At 44.8% G+C, this 18,943-nt stretch overlaps 1 protein-coding gene across 1 annotated transcript; it reads left to right on the top strand.

Annotated features, from left to right (window-relative positions):
- The first annotated feature begins 10,029 nt into the window (after nt 1–10,029).
- LOC147898330 (patellin-6-like) lies at nt 10,030–12,239 on the top strand. Its single transcript, XM_087379323.1, has 4 exons — nt 10,030–11,116; nt 11,293–11,417; nt 11,535–11,679; nt 11,769–12,239. Exons 1-4 carry the CDS (start codon nt 10,148–10,150, stop codon nt 12,024–12,026), a joined length of 1,497 nt encoding a protein of 498 aa, XP_087235449.1. The 5' UTR covers nt 10,030–10,147; the 3' UTR covers nt 12,027–12,239.
- The last annotated feature ends 6,704 nt before the right edge of the window (nt 12,240–18,943 follow it).

Here is an 18,943-nt window from a genome sequence, read left to right as displayed (position 1 = left end):
ACATGATCAATGGTGAACTTCTGCTAAATATCTGCATCTATGGCAAAGTATGGAGTCGGATCCATGCGTGAAGATGATGGCTATACATCACTAGAATTAGTTTGTGCTGATGTAGATGAGACTTGCCTCGTACTAAGGGCTTATCATCATATTTGCCTCGTGCTAAGGGCTTACAGTAGCTGAATGTTCCTCGTTGCGGAGGGCTTACCGAGGAATGTGCCTCATGCTGAGGGCTTGACAAGTGTGCATGATAAAAAACTCCGAGATGATCCATGCTAACATCTGAAACATATGCATTTGATGTCTCAAGGACAATGAGGCTCGAGTCAATGTCATAAACTGGTACATACCCTGTGGCAACAAATGGTCGAAGAAGTTTCTCTTTCCACTCACAGATCTCATCTAGAGTCATGGCTGGTGTATCATCAACTATGTGATTTGGATAACTCCATGTTGGAGGTGGTCTGGTGCTCTATGCAAGAGGCTTACCCATGTATTGGTGAAAGTGTCTACCCATGAGAACATTATAAAAGAGCTACCAATGGGGGGCTTACACTAAATGGTCAAAACCAAGTCATGTGAGAACTGAGTATGCCAAGGATCAAGCCTATCAAATGATGGTGACAAATGTGTGTCGGGATAGCCAACAGGCTGTACAAGGAGGATGTGTATGTGTATGGAAACTAATGCCAAGAAAATAGTCAACAAACGTGACTGTACATGGGTGGCATGTGTGTGCACAAAGGTGCAACAATCTTGAATCTGAGGAGGTCACTCTGCCAAGTGTCACATTGAGCGATGAGGTATCAAATGCCAAGAGAATTGAACTGGTGTCAGTGTGTGAATGTGTATACCGATGATAGATCCGATGGGACTGATGCCATTGGGAACTAATCAAAAAATGCGACAATGGCTTACTTGGCTTGATAGAGTTAGATCTCCTCTATGGTGGTGCTAGTCTACAGCTAGACTACATGTCAAAGTGTGAAATGCAACAAATGAATTTTATCTGAATTCATTTTAAATGCTGGGTGCACTGTAATGGATCGGGAGGTGGTTTTGATGAAGAGGTTTTGATGATGCTAACTTGTGGAAATCTCAAATGGTAGATCTAAGGTTATCAATATGTAGAACGCAAGCTGGTGATCAATTTTGCTTTTTGGAGTGCTACAAAATTCCGCCTGGATCAAGAGTTATGGCTCTCAAAAGGATAGGCCAAACTTTGATCAAGGAAAGTGGTCAAAAAATGAGGTGGCACAGGGGATGATCTAGTAGTGAGAGTCACATGTTGGTTACAAGAGTGTGCCTGAGTGACGCAAGGTGCTTAACCAAGGGCTGTGTGCCATGTGGCATGGCTGAAGTGGCACTACTAGTGGCTGGGCAGGATGATTGGGCAAGCTTAGGTGTCACCTACTGACATGGCATACTGACACATGGCTATGCTGACATGGCACTGATGTGGATAAGGTGCCATGTGGCACTCCACTAAGCATAGACTAACCAAGATTAACCACATCTCATCTAATCCAAACTTATTTGCCATGTGGCAGTCTTGAAGGAAAAATTGATGTAATGGGATCTAGAGTCCGAAGGTCTAAGGTTGTGAGTGTGTGAACACATGGTGTGCCTTGATAGGTATCAGTAGGTGTGAGTGAGTGAATCTAGGTGTGTGGTGTGTGATTGAGAGAATCATGGAGCTGATTGAGAGATTTGTGGATCTGGAGCCTATATATTGGCCCTGTCTCTCTTGAATAAACTCTCTCTTTTGCTTCACTTGCTCAATCCTTCTTGCAACTCAAACATGTGGTATGAGAGCCTTGGTTCACTCTCCATGAGACCTCCTTCAGTGCCATGTCATCATCTTCTTCCTCACACTCTCTTCTTCTCCATTTTTCCTCTTTTAAGCAGAATTTCCAAGCGCTTGTTCTCCCAATGTAGGTGACCATTCTCCAAACCCTTTCAGCCATAGATTCCCTTCATATAGTGCACTTCTACTTCCAAGGGTTTCTAGAAATTGTCCTTCTACAACCCGTGTTGATACTCAATTCATCCCGTGCCATTTTTGTCAATACAACTTGCTGGAGCCACCATTGCAAAAACGGTATGAGGTGCACTTAGGCAACCCTATGGGCTACTTGCTGGTGAATTTTGAGGGTAAATGGTCAAGGTAATGAGGAGAAACTAAGGAAAAACCAGTCAGGTTGACATGTTTTTGGAGGTGGAGAAGATGCTGTTGCCCCTAGTGGTGTGATGCTTCATTTGGTCTGAGACTTGCACTGAGTCTTCGACTTACAAGTACCTTTGATTGCACAAAAAATTCCCTCTACTTGATGATTTGTGGGGTGAGGTAGCAATCCTCCAAGGTTCCTCTATTTTCTACAAGCATTTCTTGACTATTTTTGAAGTTTGATGCTAACTAAATGCTAAGGTGATGCTTGAGGAGTTAAAGTATAGTTCAGAGATTGAGAGATTGCTCTTTCAGTTTTGAGAATGCTCTTTGAAGTTCAGTTGAATGCATTTTTTCATATTTTATATTGAGGATTGAGGTTATGATACTTTGAAGTGGATTTCAAGTCATACTATGTTGTTGATTAGTTGACTAGTGTAGATTCCATGACAAGAGCTTACATGAAGGAAGAATATACCATGACTTGCATGATGATTTCCAATGGATATGATTGGAACAAGGTTTCAACTACAACCATTATGATTCTTATTTTGAAGATGCCTTAGTTATGGTTTCAGTATCTTTCATGATGTATGAAATGTACTTGCATTTGGTTGACTATACCTTGCCATACAATCATGACCACCTCTTGTACAAGAGTAGATACTGCTTTTGCATGACAAGTGGTAAGACCCTCTTCAGTCCATATGATTCACAAAATGTTTTTAAGGCTTGGACACAAAAGAAGGTGAAGGACTACAAGGATCTTGTAATGCAAAATCTACAATAATATGGACAAGATGCATTAAAGAGTGTGAAGGACAAAGAGCAAAGGAGTTACAAGATTGGCTACACCAAGGACCTCTCCAATGACAATGAACCTCACACTATGGTAGCTTGGAAGAGGAGGAGGAAAAGGACAAGATATGCCATCAAAGGACACCTAGATTCACTCAATCACACCTACTGACACCTATCTAGGCACACCATGTGTTCACACGCTCACAACCTTAGACCTTAGGACTCTAGATCCCATTACATCAATTTGTCCTTCATTCCCCCCCACAAATTGATGACCTCAACCCTAGCAGTAGTCCATGGGAAACTTCATGGCTTGCCCACCTCTAGTGGCAACACACATGATCCACAACCTGGTACTCACTCTAGTTGCATCATCAGTAGACTCATTTGGGCATCATCATCCCAACATGATCTCACTCTGACTTTGGTTTGTTGGTTTATAATTGGGAGATAGACAATGACTATGCATGGGAGTACCCTTAGATCCAACAAGGTAACACATAAGACTAACAATTATTTGAGGATGGACTATCCATGGCAGAGAACCATTATTGACCACACACACATAAATATTCCTAATTTGAATATATGGGGAAATAGTAAGATTGAGAGAATCATGGAGCTGATTGAGAGATTTGTGTATCTAGATGCTCTAATGAGCTCACATGTGATGTCACTACTGGATGTAACTGGAGCCTATATATTGGGCCTGTCTCTCTTGAATAAATTCTCTGTTTTGCTTCACTTGCTCAATCCTTCTTGCAACTCCAACAAGTCTGCCACGTGGCCTAAGGTCTTAGAGACATTATGAAAAGTCGCACACGAATGTGCGGACGGCAACTGTGGTGACAAGATGATGGAGGAAAATGGATGCAGAGACCGTGCGGCTAGAGATGCTATCAATTAGGGGTTGCAGGTGATATGCTCATCGTTGATGAGGTAGTTGATGGAGGTTGCCTAGCTACTAGAGTTTCTTTGCTCATTGCAGGTCACAGAGATCGTAGCAAAGCTGCTTGTTGCCTGTTGAATGCTTGAAATGGGCCGGTAGGCTTGAGGTGCATGTCTTGCTTAATTTTCTTCATGGTGGCTAATGGAGACATAGACTGGATGTTGAACTGAGGACTCTCATTGCTAAGGCATTCGGAGCCTTGGAGCACTAGCGAATCGGCCGTAGAGTTATGGAAGGCCTAGTCTATTGGAGGTATCGACCAAGCTACCTTTGTTGTAGCCTTGTTGAGGTCTAAGGAGCTACCATCCTACTTTCGACTCTGAAGGAGAGGTTGTGCCATAGAAAGCTAGTGTCCCAGAGGGCTGAAGCTTTGTTGTGGCCATTCATGCATGGAGGCTTGGTGCTCAGCCAAGTGTGGAGGCCGTAAGGGAGCTCAAGTGAAGCTAGACTAGAGCAAGGGAGCCAGCCATCATTGGAGGCAGTTGTGTTGTAGAGGAGTCATGACGTGCTTCAGTCAGCTATTCCATTACACCTGTGCAAGTTGAAGAAGCCACTTGGGCTAGGGTCGATGGTGTTGAAGCTTTTCTTGCTGGCACTATAGAGGATGGAGCGTTGTTGAATTCATAGCTCTGCTCTACTGTGTGGCCTTTGAAAGTCATGATTGAGTCGTCTCTTGTCTTGCTTGCACCTAGGCCTAGGTGGTTAGGGTTTGCCCCTATGCCCTATGTAGATGGTGCAATTTACACCATCTTTAACAAAAACTCACCTGCGACCCGCTTGCTCTAGTAAATCTACATCCCCTTCATGTACTGATGATCTTTAGCTCGTAGAGATAGTAGGTGCTACACTCTCTTTAATGGGGTGTTGTACCATCAAGGCATGGATGGGGTACTAAGATGGGCCATTGATGCAAATGAAGTACCTAAGGTATTGAAGCATTATCATGATGGATTTTGTGGAGGCCACTATGTCGGTGGCTATACAGCCTAAGAAGATTTTACATGCTGGGTACTATTGGCCGACCTTGTTCAAGGATGTTACTATGTATTGCAAAACTTGTGAACCATGCCAATGCTTTGGTAGGAAGGATTTGCATCCTGGGCAACATAATCTAGTGATGTCCATCCATCTGTTTCAGAAGTGGGGAATAGATTTTGTCGGGCCCCTGCCCATGACTGCCCACAAAAAGAAGTATCTTTTGGTAGCCACTCAGTATGTCACTAAGTGGGCTGAAGCTATTGCCCTCCCCACTGCAAATGGTAAGGCAGTTTTAAATTTCATATTTGAACGTATCTACACAAGGTTTGGGACACCCATGGAAATAATACCTGACCATGGGAGTCCATTCTTAAATGAAGTAGTGGAGTTGCTCATGGATCGCATGGGTATTGATCATCGCACTTCTAGCATCTATTATTCAGCATCCATGGGACAAATGGAGTGGACCAACGGCCTCCTTTGTAAATCCATGGGGAAAATGGCCACAGGGAATAGGAGCCAGTGGGATCAGAAGGTCACTGAGGCTGTGTGGGCTTACAACATCACCCATAAAATGTCTATAGGTCACACTCCTTTTGAGTTGGTGTATGCTATCGAGGCAATTTTACCACTAGAGATAGAGATTCCGGCCTTGAGATTGGCACAAGAACAGAAGATGAACATGTAGAGGCTAGGTTGGTACAACTTGAGAAGTTAGATGAAACCCAATGCCTCACACTACATCAAACAGAGATCCAAAAGAACAAACAAAAGGCCCCACAGCTAGTTTGAATTTTCCAGCCTATTTGTGGAGTTGTCTCCTTCATTGCATGTGTCCTAGATCCGGTTTGGGGTTTGTGACTTGCAGGTAATGTGCTGTTATTTATTGTGAATTCCAAGGTTTTAGTGGTATTAGAGCACAGCTTTGTCACTTCCCTTGGTGACAACAATTGAGAGCACTAGGAGATAAAAAATATGCCTCATGCCGAGAGCTTAGTGCCAAATATGCCTCGTGCTAAGGGCTTACCGAGAAGCGTGCATCATGTAGAGGGCTTACTGAGAAATGTGCAAGATAAAAAACCGTAAGCTAATCCATGCTAACATGTAGAACATCTGTGTCCAATTGCTCAAGACCAATGAGGCTCGAGTCTACGTCATAAACTGATGCATCCTTATGGCAATGAATGGTTAAATTAGATTCTCTTTCCACTCACGGATGTCATCCAGAGTCATGATTAGTGTATCGTCAACTGTGTGATGAGGATAACTCCATGCTGGAGGCGATCTGGTGCTTTGTGCAAGAGGCTTACCCGTGTACCAGCAAGAGTGTCTATGTGTGAGCTACCACTAGGGGGATTATGCTAAACCACATCATATGAGAACTACAATGTGCTAAGGATCAAGCCTGTAACATAATGATGATAAACTACTACGTGTCGGGCGTAGCCAAGAGGTTGTACAGAGCTGATGTATGTGTATGCAACTAATGCCAAAAATAGTCAAAAAATGTGATTGTCCATGGGTGGCATGTGTGTGTGCAAATGTGATGAATCCAAGAGAGGGATAACTTTGCCAAGTGTCACCAATCGTGATGAGCTGCCGAATTCCAAGAGAACATACTCAGTGCAATTTAAGAGGGGATGTTGAGGATGGTGTAAATTGCACCATACCTCTAGGGCATAGGGGCAAACCGTAACCCTAACCCTAAGGGGTTCACATGTATATCTTCATGTTCACGTTCAATACAACTTAGTGTATAGGTAGCTATATCATGTGCACTCCTCTCTCTCTCTCCCTCTCTCACTTCCACTATCGAGAGCCACTAATGTGATAATTGGCCTTAGAGCACTTACCTTCCGACCAACAATAGTGTCAACTTTGACAAAAATGCGTGTTTCTCACGTAGGTGCTATATCAAGCATTGTTCATGCTTCTGTCTGAGCCAACAGTGGCACCTTTGCCCGACCACGGACATTGTGATGGCTATTTCCAAGAGGGTAGCTACTCTTCATCATCGCAGGGCTATACAATCAACAAGTCTGTTGATCCCCAGGTCTGCCCATTCTTTAGATTGTTGTAAGGTCTCCACATGGTTCCTACAGCTGCAAGTAAGGCTAGCAATAAGTTGTAGCTACAAAGGACTTGAGTAGAGCAGCTGGCACCCAACAACTCCATCCATGACTTACCTACAAAGGTGGCTCCATCCAAAGAGACTCCAGCCTTCAACGCCATCAATGAAAGATGAACAGCATCCTTCAGCAATTATAGGACTAACTACCTTAGAGGAGAGAACTCCAAAGCAAGCCAACTGAAGCCATGCCAAAAAAATCCTGATTAGTTTCCTATCGGTCCTTGCGCAACCTATGATCGGTATTCGTCTCACGCATATCAATACCTATTCTATTCCTTGATAGAGGGAAGATTCACTCTTTTTAAGTCACTTGGTAGTTTGGGTTACTGATTCAGGATAATTGCACCTATTTGCACTCACTTGCCACCTTGTAAAGTCACTAGTTTACTATTTGGCATTGGTTCCTACACTACTTCCTCAAGCCTTGTAAATCCTCTGGCTATCACCAACACTTGGTTGCTATCTCAACTCTTCTTATCATAGATCAGCTACTAGAACTCACAAAGCAACAAAAATAGTGGGATACCACGGCTCGGCTTGCCTTGAATATCATCAACTTCAATGTGAAGGCCAATCCACCAGATGGATTTGAAGAATGCCTTCCTCAATGGTTTTCTAGATGAGGAGATCTAGATGATATAGCCTCTACGATATGCTATTAGCGGGATGGACCACAAGGTCTGCAAGTTGCAGAAATCACTCTATAGTTTAAAACATGCTCCTTGTGCATGGAATGCTTCGTCGTCACTTTCTGACATCTGGTTTTCAGCCACATCAAATTTAGATCCATCGCTCTACATCAGAAAGATTGCAGAAGACATCCTTCTTGTAGTGCTTCATTTTGATGACTTGATCATCACCAGCTCTAATGGACATCTCATCTCAGAAGCAAAGAGTCAACTTACCTCAGAGTTTGACATGAAGGATATGGGAGAACTCCATGATTTTCTTGGGATAGAAGTATGGAGAAATGACACATGGATTACACTTTCTCAGGGCAAGTACACTCAGAGGGTAATTAAGCAGTTTCATCTACATGACTGCAAGCCACTTCCTACTCCTATGGAATGCAGTATCAAGTTGTCACCTCTTGACACTTCTCTAGCTTCAAATCTTCTACTGTACAGACAACTCATTGGCAGCTTGATCTACTTGACTATCACCACACCAGCCATCGTTCATGTGCTTAGTCAGTTCATGCTAAATCCCAAGAAGACTCATGTCCTTGCACCAAAGAGAGTCCTTAGATACCTTATGGGATCATGGAATGCATTATGCGACTTATAGTTCCATGGATACACAGATGCTGATTGGGTAGGAAGTGTAAATGACAAAAGATCCACTAGTGGATACTACTTTAGTCTTGGCTCCGTAGCTTTGTTATGGCAAAGCAAGAAGCAACCAACAACGGCATTGTCTTCCATTGAAGCAGAGTATAGAGGATTCACCAATCTTACTTCCATTATCAAGACCCATGTCCGACATCTCTATTACTCGTGCCTTGTGTTGTTGGATGAGTTAAGAGCAGTCTGGAGTGCCCAGAGTCCCCAGCATGTTCCTCCTCTGCTAGTCTGCTCTCTTTCGATTGCTAAGCCATTAACTCAGCCAAGGGAAGTTTTGCCAATATTCCTATTCACCCCTACATACATTTTATGGGTTATCCTCGATTGTGAGGATTTCTAGGTTAGGTATTGTGGCATTGTCAGAACCTAGTAGCACTCGGCTTGCTCCACTTTTGTATCAATTGCAAGCCCGTGTCATTCCCCTATAATCTCAACTAGCCAAAGTATCATTATATGATGGAGCTGCACATGAGTTCGACATACAAGTAAAGACCAAGGCACGCAACGAGGGGGGAGGATACAAGTTTGAATGAAGATGCATTTTGGATAGCATCAAAAGCATGCCTTGCCCAATGGGAGTAACCTTGCCAAAATTGTGCTTGTCCTTGTGCAGGCGGCTTGGTGGTGAAGAGGCACTAGAAGGTGGATGGGAGGAAAAGAAGGCCTAGTAAGGATAAGAAAGGGGGGGTAAGGGAAGAAGGGAACCAATATTTCTAAACAGGATATAGGTAGTAATTGCGCCTCTCTAATGAAAAGGGTGACCGGGAGAATCGGTAAAAAGGGGCGGCGGTTTAAGAGGGCCACCTGACTTTTAAAGACCGCGCACAAGCGCCAGTTTTCAAGGCCATTTTCCTATTATTAAATCAGACGGCGACGGTGCAGTGAAGGCGGAGGGAGTGCGGGTGACCGGCGTGGGCCGGTGGCGCGGGAAAACCAACGTGGCGCTCCATGATTAAGTTTCAAAATGCGGGAAAAGAAATATTCCGAGAAGTACAAAACAAATTATTTGAGGGAAAAAAATTATGGGGGGGCGGAAATGCCAGCTCATCATCATCATCATCATCTTCGTCCCCTTCAAAACTGTGTGTCTTTTTGATTTGAAGCTCATCATCTTCAAATGAGTGTGCTTTTTATGTGAAGCTCCTCCATAGCCACAACTCTGAGTTTTCGCCATAGCCAGTTACCCTCCTCTCAAGCTCTCCGTTTTCGACATCGCCCTAGCAGCTTGCACGCCTTCACAAGCTCTCTCTACATCGCTCTTGTTGGTTTTCCCCTCCATCTCTTCGCCTTCTCCGCTTCTGCTTCCCCTGGCATTGCTCTACCTCGCCTCCGATCTTCTCCATTCGCATTCGAATTCGATCCTCTCTGTTAGTACTGTCGAGAGCAAGCAAATCGCCTTTCAACCCTCCCCTTGTACCGGATTTTGGCTTTGTCGTTATTCGGTGCTTTTTCCCTATCGATCGTTTTTATTTTCCTGTCTTCGTCGTCGTTGTCTGTTTCCATTCCGCCATAGCCAGACACCTCTTCAGGCTTCGCAGTGCGCACTCAAATTTGTCTTGCCTCTGTGCTTTCTCCGTAGTAGCCACAGCCAAATCAGCTCCGCAGTGCGCACTCAAATTTGTCTTGCCTCTGTGCTTTCTCCGTAGTAGCCACAGCCCAATCAGCTCCAGTCCAGTTTTGCTGCGCTGTGGATGCTTGCAAAGACGCGAATTCAAAATTAAAGGCTTCGTGCGACTTTATAGCGTGCGATTTTTGGCCATTACTTGCAAGCTTCTGCAATGGCTGCTGCTACTGCTTCTTCCCCCGCCGCGGAGGCTTCTGCCGTCACCGCCGTTGACCCCAGCCTGCCTTCCTTCCGCGAGGAGAGCTACTTTGTCTCAGACCTCAACGAGCACGAGAAGAAGGCCCTGCAAGAGCTCAAGCTCCGCATCGAGCTCGCTATCCAGAACAAGGAGTTCCTTGCTCCTCCTCCTACTCCCGTGAAGTCGGCCGATCAAGTCGTCGATGCCGCGCTTAAAGACAAAGCGGCACCTGCCCAAAACAACGGTACCCAATCCAAGAACGAGTCTGGGGGCGAGAAAGCCGAGCAGTCACAGCCGGAAATGGTGATTGAAACGATTGTGGAGCAGCCTGTAGCGGAGGAAGTATCTGTTCCTCAGGCTCCTGCAGGTACCGCCCTGCCGGAGGAGGCCACAAAGGAGGTCTTAGTGCAAGAAGACGCAGTCCCACTCGAAGATCTTAGCATGTGGGGCGTGCCGATTCTCCACACCAAAGGCGATGAAAGGACCGATGTGATACTGCTGAAGTTCCTCCGCGCCAGAGACTTCAAGGTGAACGACGCATTCACCATGCTCAAGGATACAATTCTCTGGAGAAAGAGCTTCGCTGTAGACAAACTGGCCGAGGAAGACTTCCATAGCAGCTTGGATGAAGTCGCTTATATGCATGGGATTGACAAGCAAGGGCATCCGGTTTGCTACAATGTTTATGGTGTGTTCCAAGACGCCGATCTTTACAGCAAGGCGTTTGGTGATGAGGCCAAAATCAAGAAGTTCTTGCGATGGAGGGTGCGCCTTCTGGAAACGGGCATCCAGAAGCTCGAGTTCTGTCCTGGTGGTGCGACTTCTATGGTGCAGATTACGGATTTGAAGAATGCACCAGGCCCTGCCCGGAAGGAATTGAGATCTGCATCAAAGCAGGCGCTTTCTCTGTTGCAAGACAACTATCCCGAGTTTGTGGCTAAAAAGGTATAACGAGAGCTTCTTCCTTCTCCTGCGATGAGTTCTTTTCTAACTATCTGTTACGTTGCTTTCGCCATTCTTTCACTGAGCAAGTCGCGAAGCGAACTATAGACGGTCACTTCACTTCGAACAATTTGCCTTGATTTGCTTAAATTCTGTTTGGTAATCCTCTACCTGTATAGGTTTTTATCAACGTCCCTTGGTACTTCAGTGCCATCTATTCGATGTTTAGCCCATTCTTGACACAGAGGACAAAAAGCAAATTCGTTGTAGCTCGCGCTGGCAAAGCCTCGGAAGCATTATTCAAGTGAGTTCACTCACCTAGGTTATTGATTCCTCGGATTATCAGTTTCGTTTACAATTTGAGAGGTGCTAGCAATCTCGAATGAGCTTTACTGTGATGGTGAATTGTGATGCTCGCAAGGTTGATCTCTCCCGACAATGTGCCTGTTAAATATGGAGGGTTGAGTAGACTGGATGACTCCGATTTCAAGAACAGCAACGCAAAATGTGTGGAATTGATCGTGAAAGCGGGGGCAAAGCAAACGATCGAAATTGCAGTAACGGAGGTAAGAGGTCGTAAGGAAAATGAACCAGACGTTCTCGACAAAGTGAATCTACACTCGTTTACTACCAATTGTTGTTTTGGTCTGTGCAGGCTGCAGCACTTGTGGTATGGGACCTGTCTGTGTTGGGATGGAACATCATTTGCGGAGCAGAATATGTCCCCAATGATGCACATGGCTACACCACCATAATCGAGAAGACGAAGAAAATGCAACCTTCGGAGCAGGCCATTCGTAATTCTTTCAAAGCCTCCGAAGCTGGCAAGGTGGTTCTCATAATCGATAACACTCTCTCCAACAAGAAGAAGATCGCTGCCTACAGATATGTAGTCAAGCCAATGCAACTGTGAAGTTCCCGAATTGTGATTTTACCAGAGATTGTGATCCGTCCTTGCTACAAATTTGAAATTGCTAGGACCGATTTACGACTTCCTTGTTTCGTTGGTTAGCTAATCTGAACGTGTAATTCTTCAACCTTCACCGATTTGATTGATTTTTCTGGATGCGGAGTGATGCTGTCATTAAAGGAAAGATGGTCCTCCAGTGTCAAAAATATGATCTTATTGCATTCAAAAGCTGCTTAGCTGAGAAATGCGATTATGGTTTCTGTGTGTGGATTGCATTCGAAGCTTGTGCAATGCTTCCCTGGTGGTTCCATTCTTGAAAACACATAATTTGCTTCTTCGTATTCGCAAATTCTGTTTTTCTTTGTTGTTAGTCTTCAAAGCATTCGAATTTCGGATCGCTTTACATTTGAATGAGCTGCACAGAGCGGGGAGCCCAAGAGGAGAATCGTTTTTACATACAAACACAGACTTCAGGGCACATGGGCACCAGCTTTTTCACCTCTTCCGAGTACCACATTTACTAATCCAAGAAAGTTCCACTACTATGAATTCAAAATCTCTTCAAGTCTTGCTTGGTCAATATCATAATGAGCGAAACTGCTCAAACTATGATCCAATAACAAGATATGTAACTTCACACAAAAAGTTAAGGCTCAATTCATTTGGTGCGTGCAAGAGTAAGACATTGAAGAGCGTATCTACCCATTGCAAGTACTTGTTCTAGGAGAGTAAGATACGTAGCTTTAAAATTGACGCAAGACTTTGAAGAGCATAAGACTTTGAAGAGCATATCTACCCATTGCAAGTACGTGTTCTAACTTAAAACTTCACACAAAAAGTCAAGGCTCGATTCATTTGGTGCGTGCATGAGTAATACATTCAAGAGTATCTACCCATTTCAAGGACGTTCTAGGAGAACCTCTTATAGCCAAATAGAAAATACTTGGAACAAGTGTCCCGAGTTTCTCTCAACATTATTAAATCTCTTCCTATCGTGCATTGGTCAAACATGACTTCAAACTCCTCTTTCTTTTTCAAAGATAATTCTTGAAACTTTTCATCCTTTTTAGAGGAAGCCTTCATCACTCTTTATTTTTCAAAGATGAATTCTTGAAACTTTTCATCCTTTTGACACAAAGCCTTGATTCTTTGGAACAAGCAACATGATCTAACTATGATATTATTGCTAGTAATTTATTTAGTTCCGTTATTTTCTTGCTATCCTTTTAACAACAAATTGCCATGCTAACTTTTTTTGAACTCATGCTCACAACCATACAAGCACAACCAAAACACCCTTATATCTTAATTTTAATACTTTTTGAAATCACAGGGCACATATACATGCAATTATAAGTAGGTAGTGTTGCATTTAAGAGGATATAAATCAAATTACACAACCTTGGTCCCAAATAATTATTGTAGGAAGAAATTGGAACTTAAAGTAATGTCCACCAGAGCATCTTGTTATGGGCGTAAAGATGCTCTCTCAATGAGAGGTTTTTATAGTTATGAGAGAGAATAATAATAATTATATATATATATATATATATGTTCACAAAACTTCATCTATCTAAAAATTCATACATGTCTATATCTAAATATAAATAACTAAGATAGATACACACACACACACACACACACACACATGTAGAGCAAAGAGAAAGAAAGAGGAGAGAAATAGAGATAGGAAATAGAGGGGAGTAGAGAGAGTGAGAGAGAGAACCATTTCATTGGGCATGTCACAATTTTCTTGATAATCCTCAAAATTTTGAGATTTATAAATGAAACTTTAAATTTTATTAAAGGTAATTTATGATTACAACTTTGAGATCTAGGAGAGCAAGTTTCTAGCTCGTCGTATACCATTCCAGTCCCACATGGCAGATATGGGGAGGTTCAAGGGAGGAGGAGAGAGGTTTGGGGAGAGGACGTTCGAAAAGAGGAGACCATGAACTGTTCACATCGAGCTGTGCGAGGTCGCCATGTGGCATTTGCAATTTGAACATTACGAGTCGCATAAGTAGAGCAAAGGTTGGTAGAGGACCTTATGGTGGGCCACCACATGGCCGAGCAATGTACGGGTGGCAAAGATTGGCACACACAGCAAGGGCCCCAGAGAGCATTGAGCGTTGACATGGCCCGATGCATGCGAAGACACAGATGACATGGCACAAGACATGGCTAGCGTGAAATGGCAACCAAAAGTACCATATATTTTGCCATTTTTACGTATGAAATGGCAACTAAAAGTGCCATATAGTTTTGCCATTTCCACATGTAAAATGGCAACCAAAAGTGCCATGTATTTTTGCCATTTTGATATCTGAAATGGCAACCAAAAGTGCCATATATTTTTGCCATTTTGATGTTTGAAATGGCAACCAAAAGTGCCATATATTTTGCCATTTTTATGTATGAAATGGCAACTAAAAGTGCCATACAATTTTTCCATTTCCACAACCGAAATGGCAACCAAAACTACCACATATATTTGCCATTTTTAATGTATAAAATGGCACTACATTTGAGATCAACTGTGAAAGAAATGGCAAAAGGTGACATAAAAATTGTCACTTATTATATTCGAAATGGCAAAAGATGGCATAAAGTGTGCAAGATTTCATGTTGAAAATGGAAATAAAGTGACATACAAAATGCCGGTTATTACATTTCAAATGGCAAGAAATGGTATCACAATTGCCATTTCTTATTTTTTAAACAACAACATTCAAAATGGGCAAAAAAAAATAAAGTGCGGGTCTCGGTGGTGACTCAGGTGTTGTGGGGATGTTGAAGAGATTCGGATGGAGCCTCCACTCCAAGCTACTCCTTATGAGAGCAATGCAAGGCACGAGCCGTTCGCAAGTGTCACTCAAGCGGCCTTCGGATTGTTGCAATGTGTTTCCACAAGAGAAAGAGGGAAGGGGGAGAGGGGAGAAGAGAGGGGAGAAGGGAGGGAGAAGGAGAGGAGAAGGAGAAGGGAAGAGGAGAGTGAAGGGGGATGGAGTGGCAAACACAAGGGCACTACAATGGAAACAAGAGAGCACCCAAAACACTCTCTTGGAAGAGAAGAGGGAGCTTGTATTCAAACTTGTGCAAACAAAAATGAAGACCAAAGTCAACCATTTGGCCTTTTATATAAGTCACCTTTTGAAGGGAGGGCCAACCCTTTTTCTTTTAGCAGTCTCCTTCTCTTTACAACCAAAGGCTCTTGGGCCCGTAGGGTGCCAAGGCATATTGCTATTCTTTCCATCTCTCCCTACTAGTAGAAATAGCACTTGTGTTAACCATATTAGAGCGCTTGGGACAAACCTGACATTAGGAGGTGTTCCTAACCAATTCCTAACCGGTTCCCAAATAGCGCTTGTGTTAGCCTCGTGCCTCCAAGGCTTAGGCTATTTGGGGCTCAAAATCCCTAAGCGCTCTCAAGCCTTAAGCCATTTGTGGTTCAAACCCCATGCATGAGGCTCAAAACCTGGAGTGGCAAGGCTTCACTTCCGCGAGACCCTTAACCACAACTTGCAGTTGGAACCTACAATCGTGGTAGTTGGAACCTTTAACTTGGCAGCTGGAACATACCACCTATGCATGTTGGCTGTAATCGTTAGCCTCAGGGTATTTGGGGCTCAAACTCCCTGAGCTTGTGTTGTACTCCTTCCATGGCTGTTTTTGTTGAAGTAGATCAGAATGTGCACGTTGCCTACAATCCTTTGCCTTGGGGTGTTAGTTGGAACCTCCAATTTGTGCACGTCACCTGAACTCTTTGGCCTTGGGGTATTTGGGGATCAAAGTTCCTGAGCTTGTCCGTTGAAGTAAATCATGAAGCCTAATCACCTCTAATTACTGATTACCCTACATTCGGTGACTGTACTCTGTGGATGTTAACATGCCCCCCTTCTTGTTGCTAATCCACCCTTGGGTCAGCCGCACTGGAGGGAGGACTGTCTATAGGACTGCATAGCGGTCCAATTGTCGTGGAGTGAGCCGAGTGAGGTACGAACAGTACTTCAAAAAATGGGTGGCATACATATCCTTGTATGTGCGGATGTGGTGGCCGTGGAGATTGCGGTCTCGAAGGTAGAGGTAGAGGTCCTAAAATTGCGTGGGACCAATGTCGGGGTTGAAGACAATTTGATTAGTCAGATTGTGTAAGCGATCGTCGATGGGGCGATTGTGGGTGGGGAGATCGCGGAGGAGTAAGAGGAGGAGGCAATTGAAGCAGACTACTGCTTCGACAGCGGGATCGGAAACTGAGCTGTACATGTCGTTGAATGACTGGAGGCAAAAGAAAAATCCCTCCTGAGTCATCTCTTTGGGGAAGTTGTACTTTGGAAAGTTGTACATTATATTGGGGTCCTTTTGCTAGAGTTCTTTGAATTCGGCCCAAGTCCATCGTCGTTCCATGGGCATATACAGGGGGTGGATTCGGTGATCGACGTGGGCACTACAGTAGTATCACCAAAATTTTGCCAACTTCAAGAAGGGGAGGCGCCATTGTGGCTACAGACCAACATCCTCACTGATCATTGGGACTGGAGCATTGGGGGCGAGGTTGTATCCTCCTTTGTGCGCTTTGGATGCGCGCGTCACCAATCGTCAAAGGACTGGGTGATGAATTGTGTGAGGGGACACACCACTAGGATTTCATATAGATGGAGGTGGGAGCCCTCGAGTTGGCGCTTCCAATGATGCAGTACACTGTTTGGTAGCTCTTGAAATGATTGCAAGTCGGGACGCCATTGGACATCTTCAAGGGGGAGGCAGGAGGAGCTGGCGGAGCCTCGTCATCTACAATGGGCATGGGCTCCGGATCTGCAGTGCCTGTGGGCATTGTCTATTCGGCCTCTTGGACAAAATTGGCTGCTTTGAGTAGCGTGTTGAAGGCTGCGTCAAGAAGGTTGATCAGAGCTGTAGAGGAGATGGATGGGGAGGTCTCGTGCTGTGCGATGGTGGTGCTAGAGGTGTTAGAAGAATACTTGGGCAGTGTTGTCTGAGGGAGGAGAGGTTGGGTGGCTTGTTGGGTGGGTTGGACAGGATCTAGAGGAGGTGGTGGTGGGATGTCGGCGAGAGGGGGGGTAGAATTAAAAAGGGCGATGGCTTCTTGGCCTTCTTCCTCAGTGAATTCCTCAGGGTATGTTACGTGAATTGTTTCAAAATTGCTCACCAAGGACTGAAGTGAGTCTTGGAGAGCTTGTAGCACCCTGTTGAAGAGGATTATTATGCTGAGGGCGTTGTATGTGGCGGACTGGAATGCTACAAGGTGACCTTGAGATTGGATTGCAGAGGCTCGACTATAGGTTTGCATGCAATTAATGTCTGCTTGCAGACTTTCGGGGGTGCAGACCCACGACGTGAGTTCCTTGAGCTTTATGATTTGCATCACTTCATTGTCCGTTGGATAATTAAGGGACTTTATGACGCACCAGGCCTAAAAATTGAGAAGGATAGGATGGGCGGCTAGAGTCTGGAGGTCAGAGGGGCGGAGGAGAGAGAGAGAAGTGGGTTGGAGATCTAATGAAAAATATGACATGGCTAGGATGGGACGGTAGTGGTCGGGGTTACAGTAGAGGATGGTTTGGAGGTCGTTAGGAGGAAGTGGAGCTGTGAGGTCTGAGTGGAAGATGACGTTTTGTGCACGGAGTGCGTCGAAGTGCATTTGGAGTGTTTGGGGGATAGTGCGTGGTGCAAGTGTGTATGTGGCGAACTGTGTGGAGACCTCCCTATACATCCAAAACTCTTGCTGCTCTCGATCTTCCAAACCTGACTCTTCTAATTGGCCGAGGGCGCACTGTCGTTCGTTATCTGCTTGGAGGGACATAGTAAGTGCCGTTCTTATTCCAGGAGATCTTGTAGAGGTTGGATCTGTCGTTCCTGGTGCTCTTGTGTTCTAGCGTATTGCGCTTCTACTTTCACCTTTGCCTCCAATGTGGTTCACAGGCTAGATTCTGCCTTGTCGACCTAGTCCATGAGAGTTTGGACCAAGGATTCGCTTGTTGGCGAGGTCATCTTTGAGCTTTGTTAGGGCCATCTTGAGCTCTTGAGCTTTTGCACGGTACTCCTCTACTTTGTCTACAGCTACTTGGCCCCTAGCTTGGGCGGCAACCATTATGGTGTGACTGTCATGCGCAGAGAGCTGTGCCTGAAGCAGATTTGCTGAGAGTTGTGAGGCATGTTCCTGCCTCCTATGCAAAATTGTGTGTGCGACCTACAAAGCTGTGCCATGGCTTCAAATAGGTGTTGTTCCATCAGGTCTGCACTCGATAGTTGCTCGACCATCATGTGGCTATAGCCACCTGGTGCCCTATATTGGGGCACGCTGCAAAATTGTAGAGCCTCTGCTAGGTTTGCCCACGGAGAGGAGGAGGTGCTGCCGGCGAAGGAATTACTTTCGAGGGTTTGCCTTTAGAATTGGAGGTAGGTTCTTGTGTAACACCCCGGCTATCCTTGGCGATATTTGTGTTGAGTTGGACTATTCATGGTAATAGAGCATACTCGGGACTTTGGAGCTAGTCTACTACATTCCGTTCATCGGCAGGTTCTTGTGGTGCTACATCTCGAGTCGACACAGGTTCTTGTATTGCTGCCTTCGGAACCTTCACGGCTTGTACCATCATCTTTGGCACCCAGGAGACCTTCTTGCCTCGGCCACCCAAGTGTTTGGTGCTAACATAGCTGTTGGGGGGTTGTGGCAGTGGAGGAGGTGGATTGGAGCTTGAAGCTCAAAGAGCGCGCTGGCGGTGTGGTCTCCTTCTTGGAATGGATGGTTTTGGAAGAGGCACTCCTAGGGCAATTGAGGTCTTTTGTGCTGCTCGGACTTCCTCTGGGCATTGGGTCCGATTGAAGTGGCATTGGGCACAGAGGATAGCCACTTGTACTTGCTATTCACACGAATTTCCTGAGTGGAGGACAGTAGTGGT

Source organism: Dipteris shenzhenensis, chromosome 9 (genome assembly GCF_047967505.1).
Source record: "Dipteris shenzhenensis isolate YYH24624 ecotype China chromosome 9, Dip_SZ_1.0, whole genome shotgun sequence".
In the NCBI taxonomy this organism is placed as follows: domain Eukaryota; kingdom Viridiplantae; phylum Streptophyta; class Polypodiopsida; order Gleicheniales; family Dipteridaceae; genus Dipteris; species Dipteris shenzhenensis.
The sequence above is the reverse complement of the archived record's forward strand: the minus strand, read 5'-3'. Positions and strand labels throughout refer to the sequence as shown.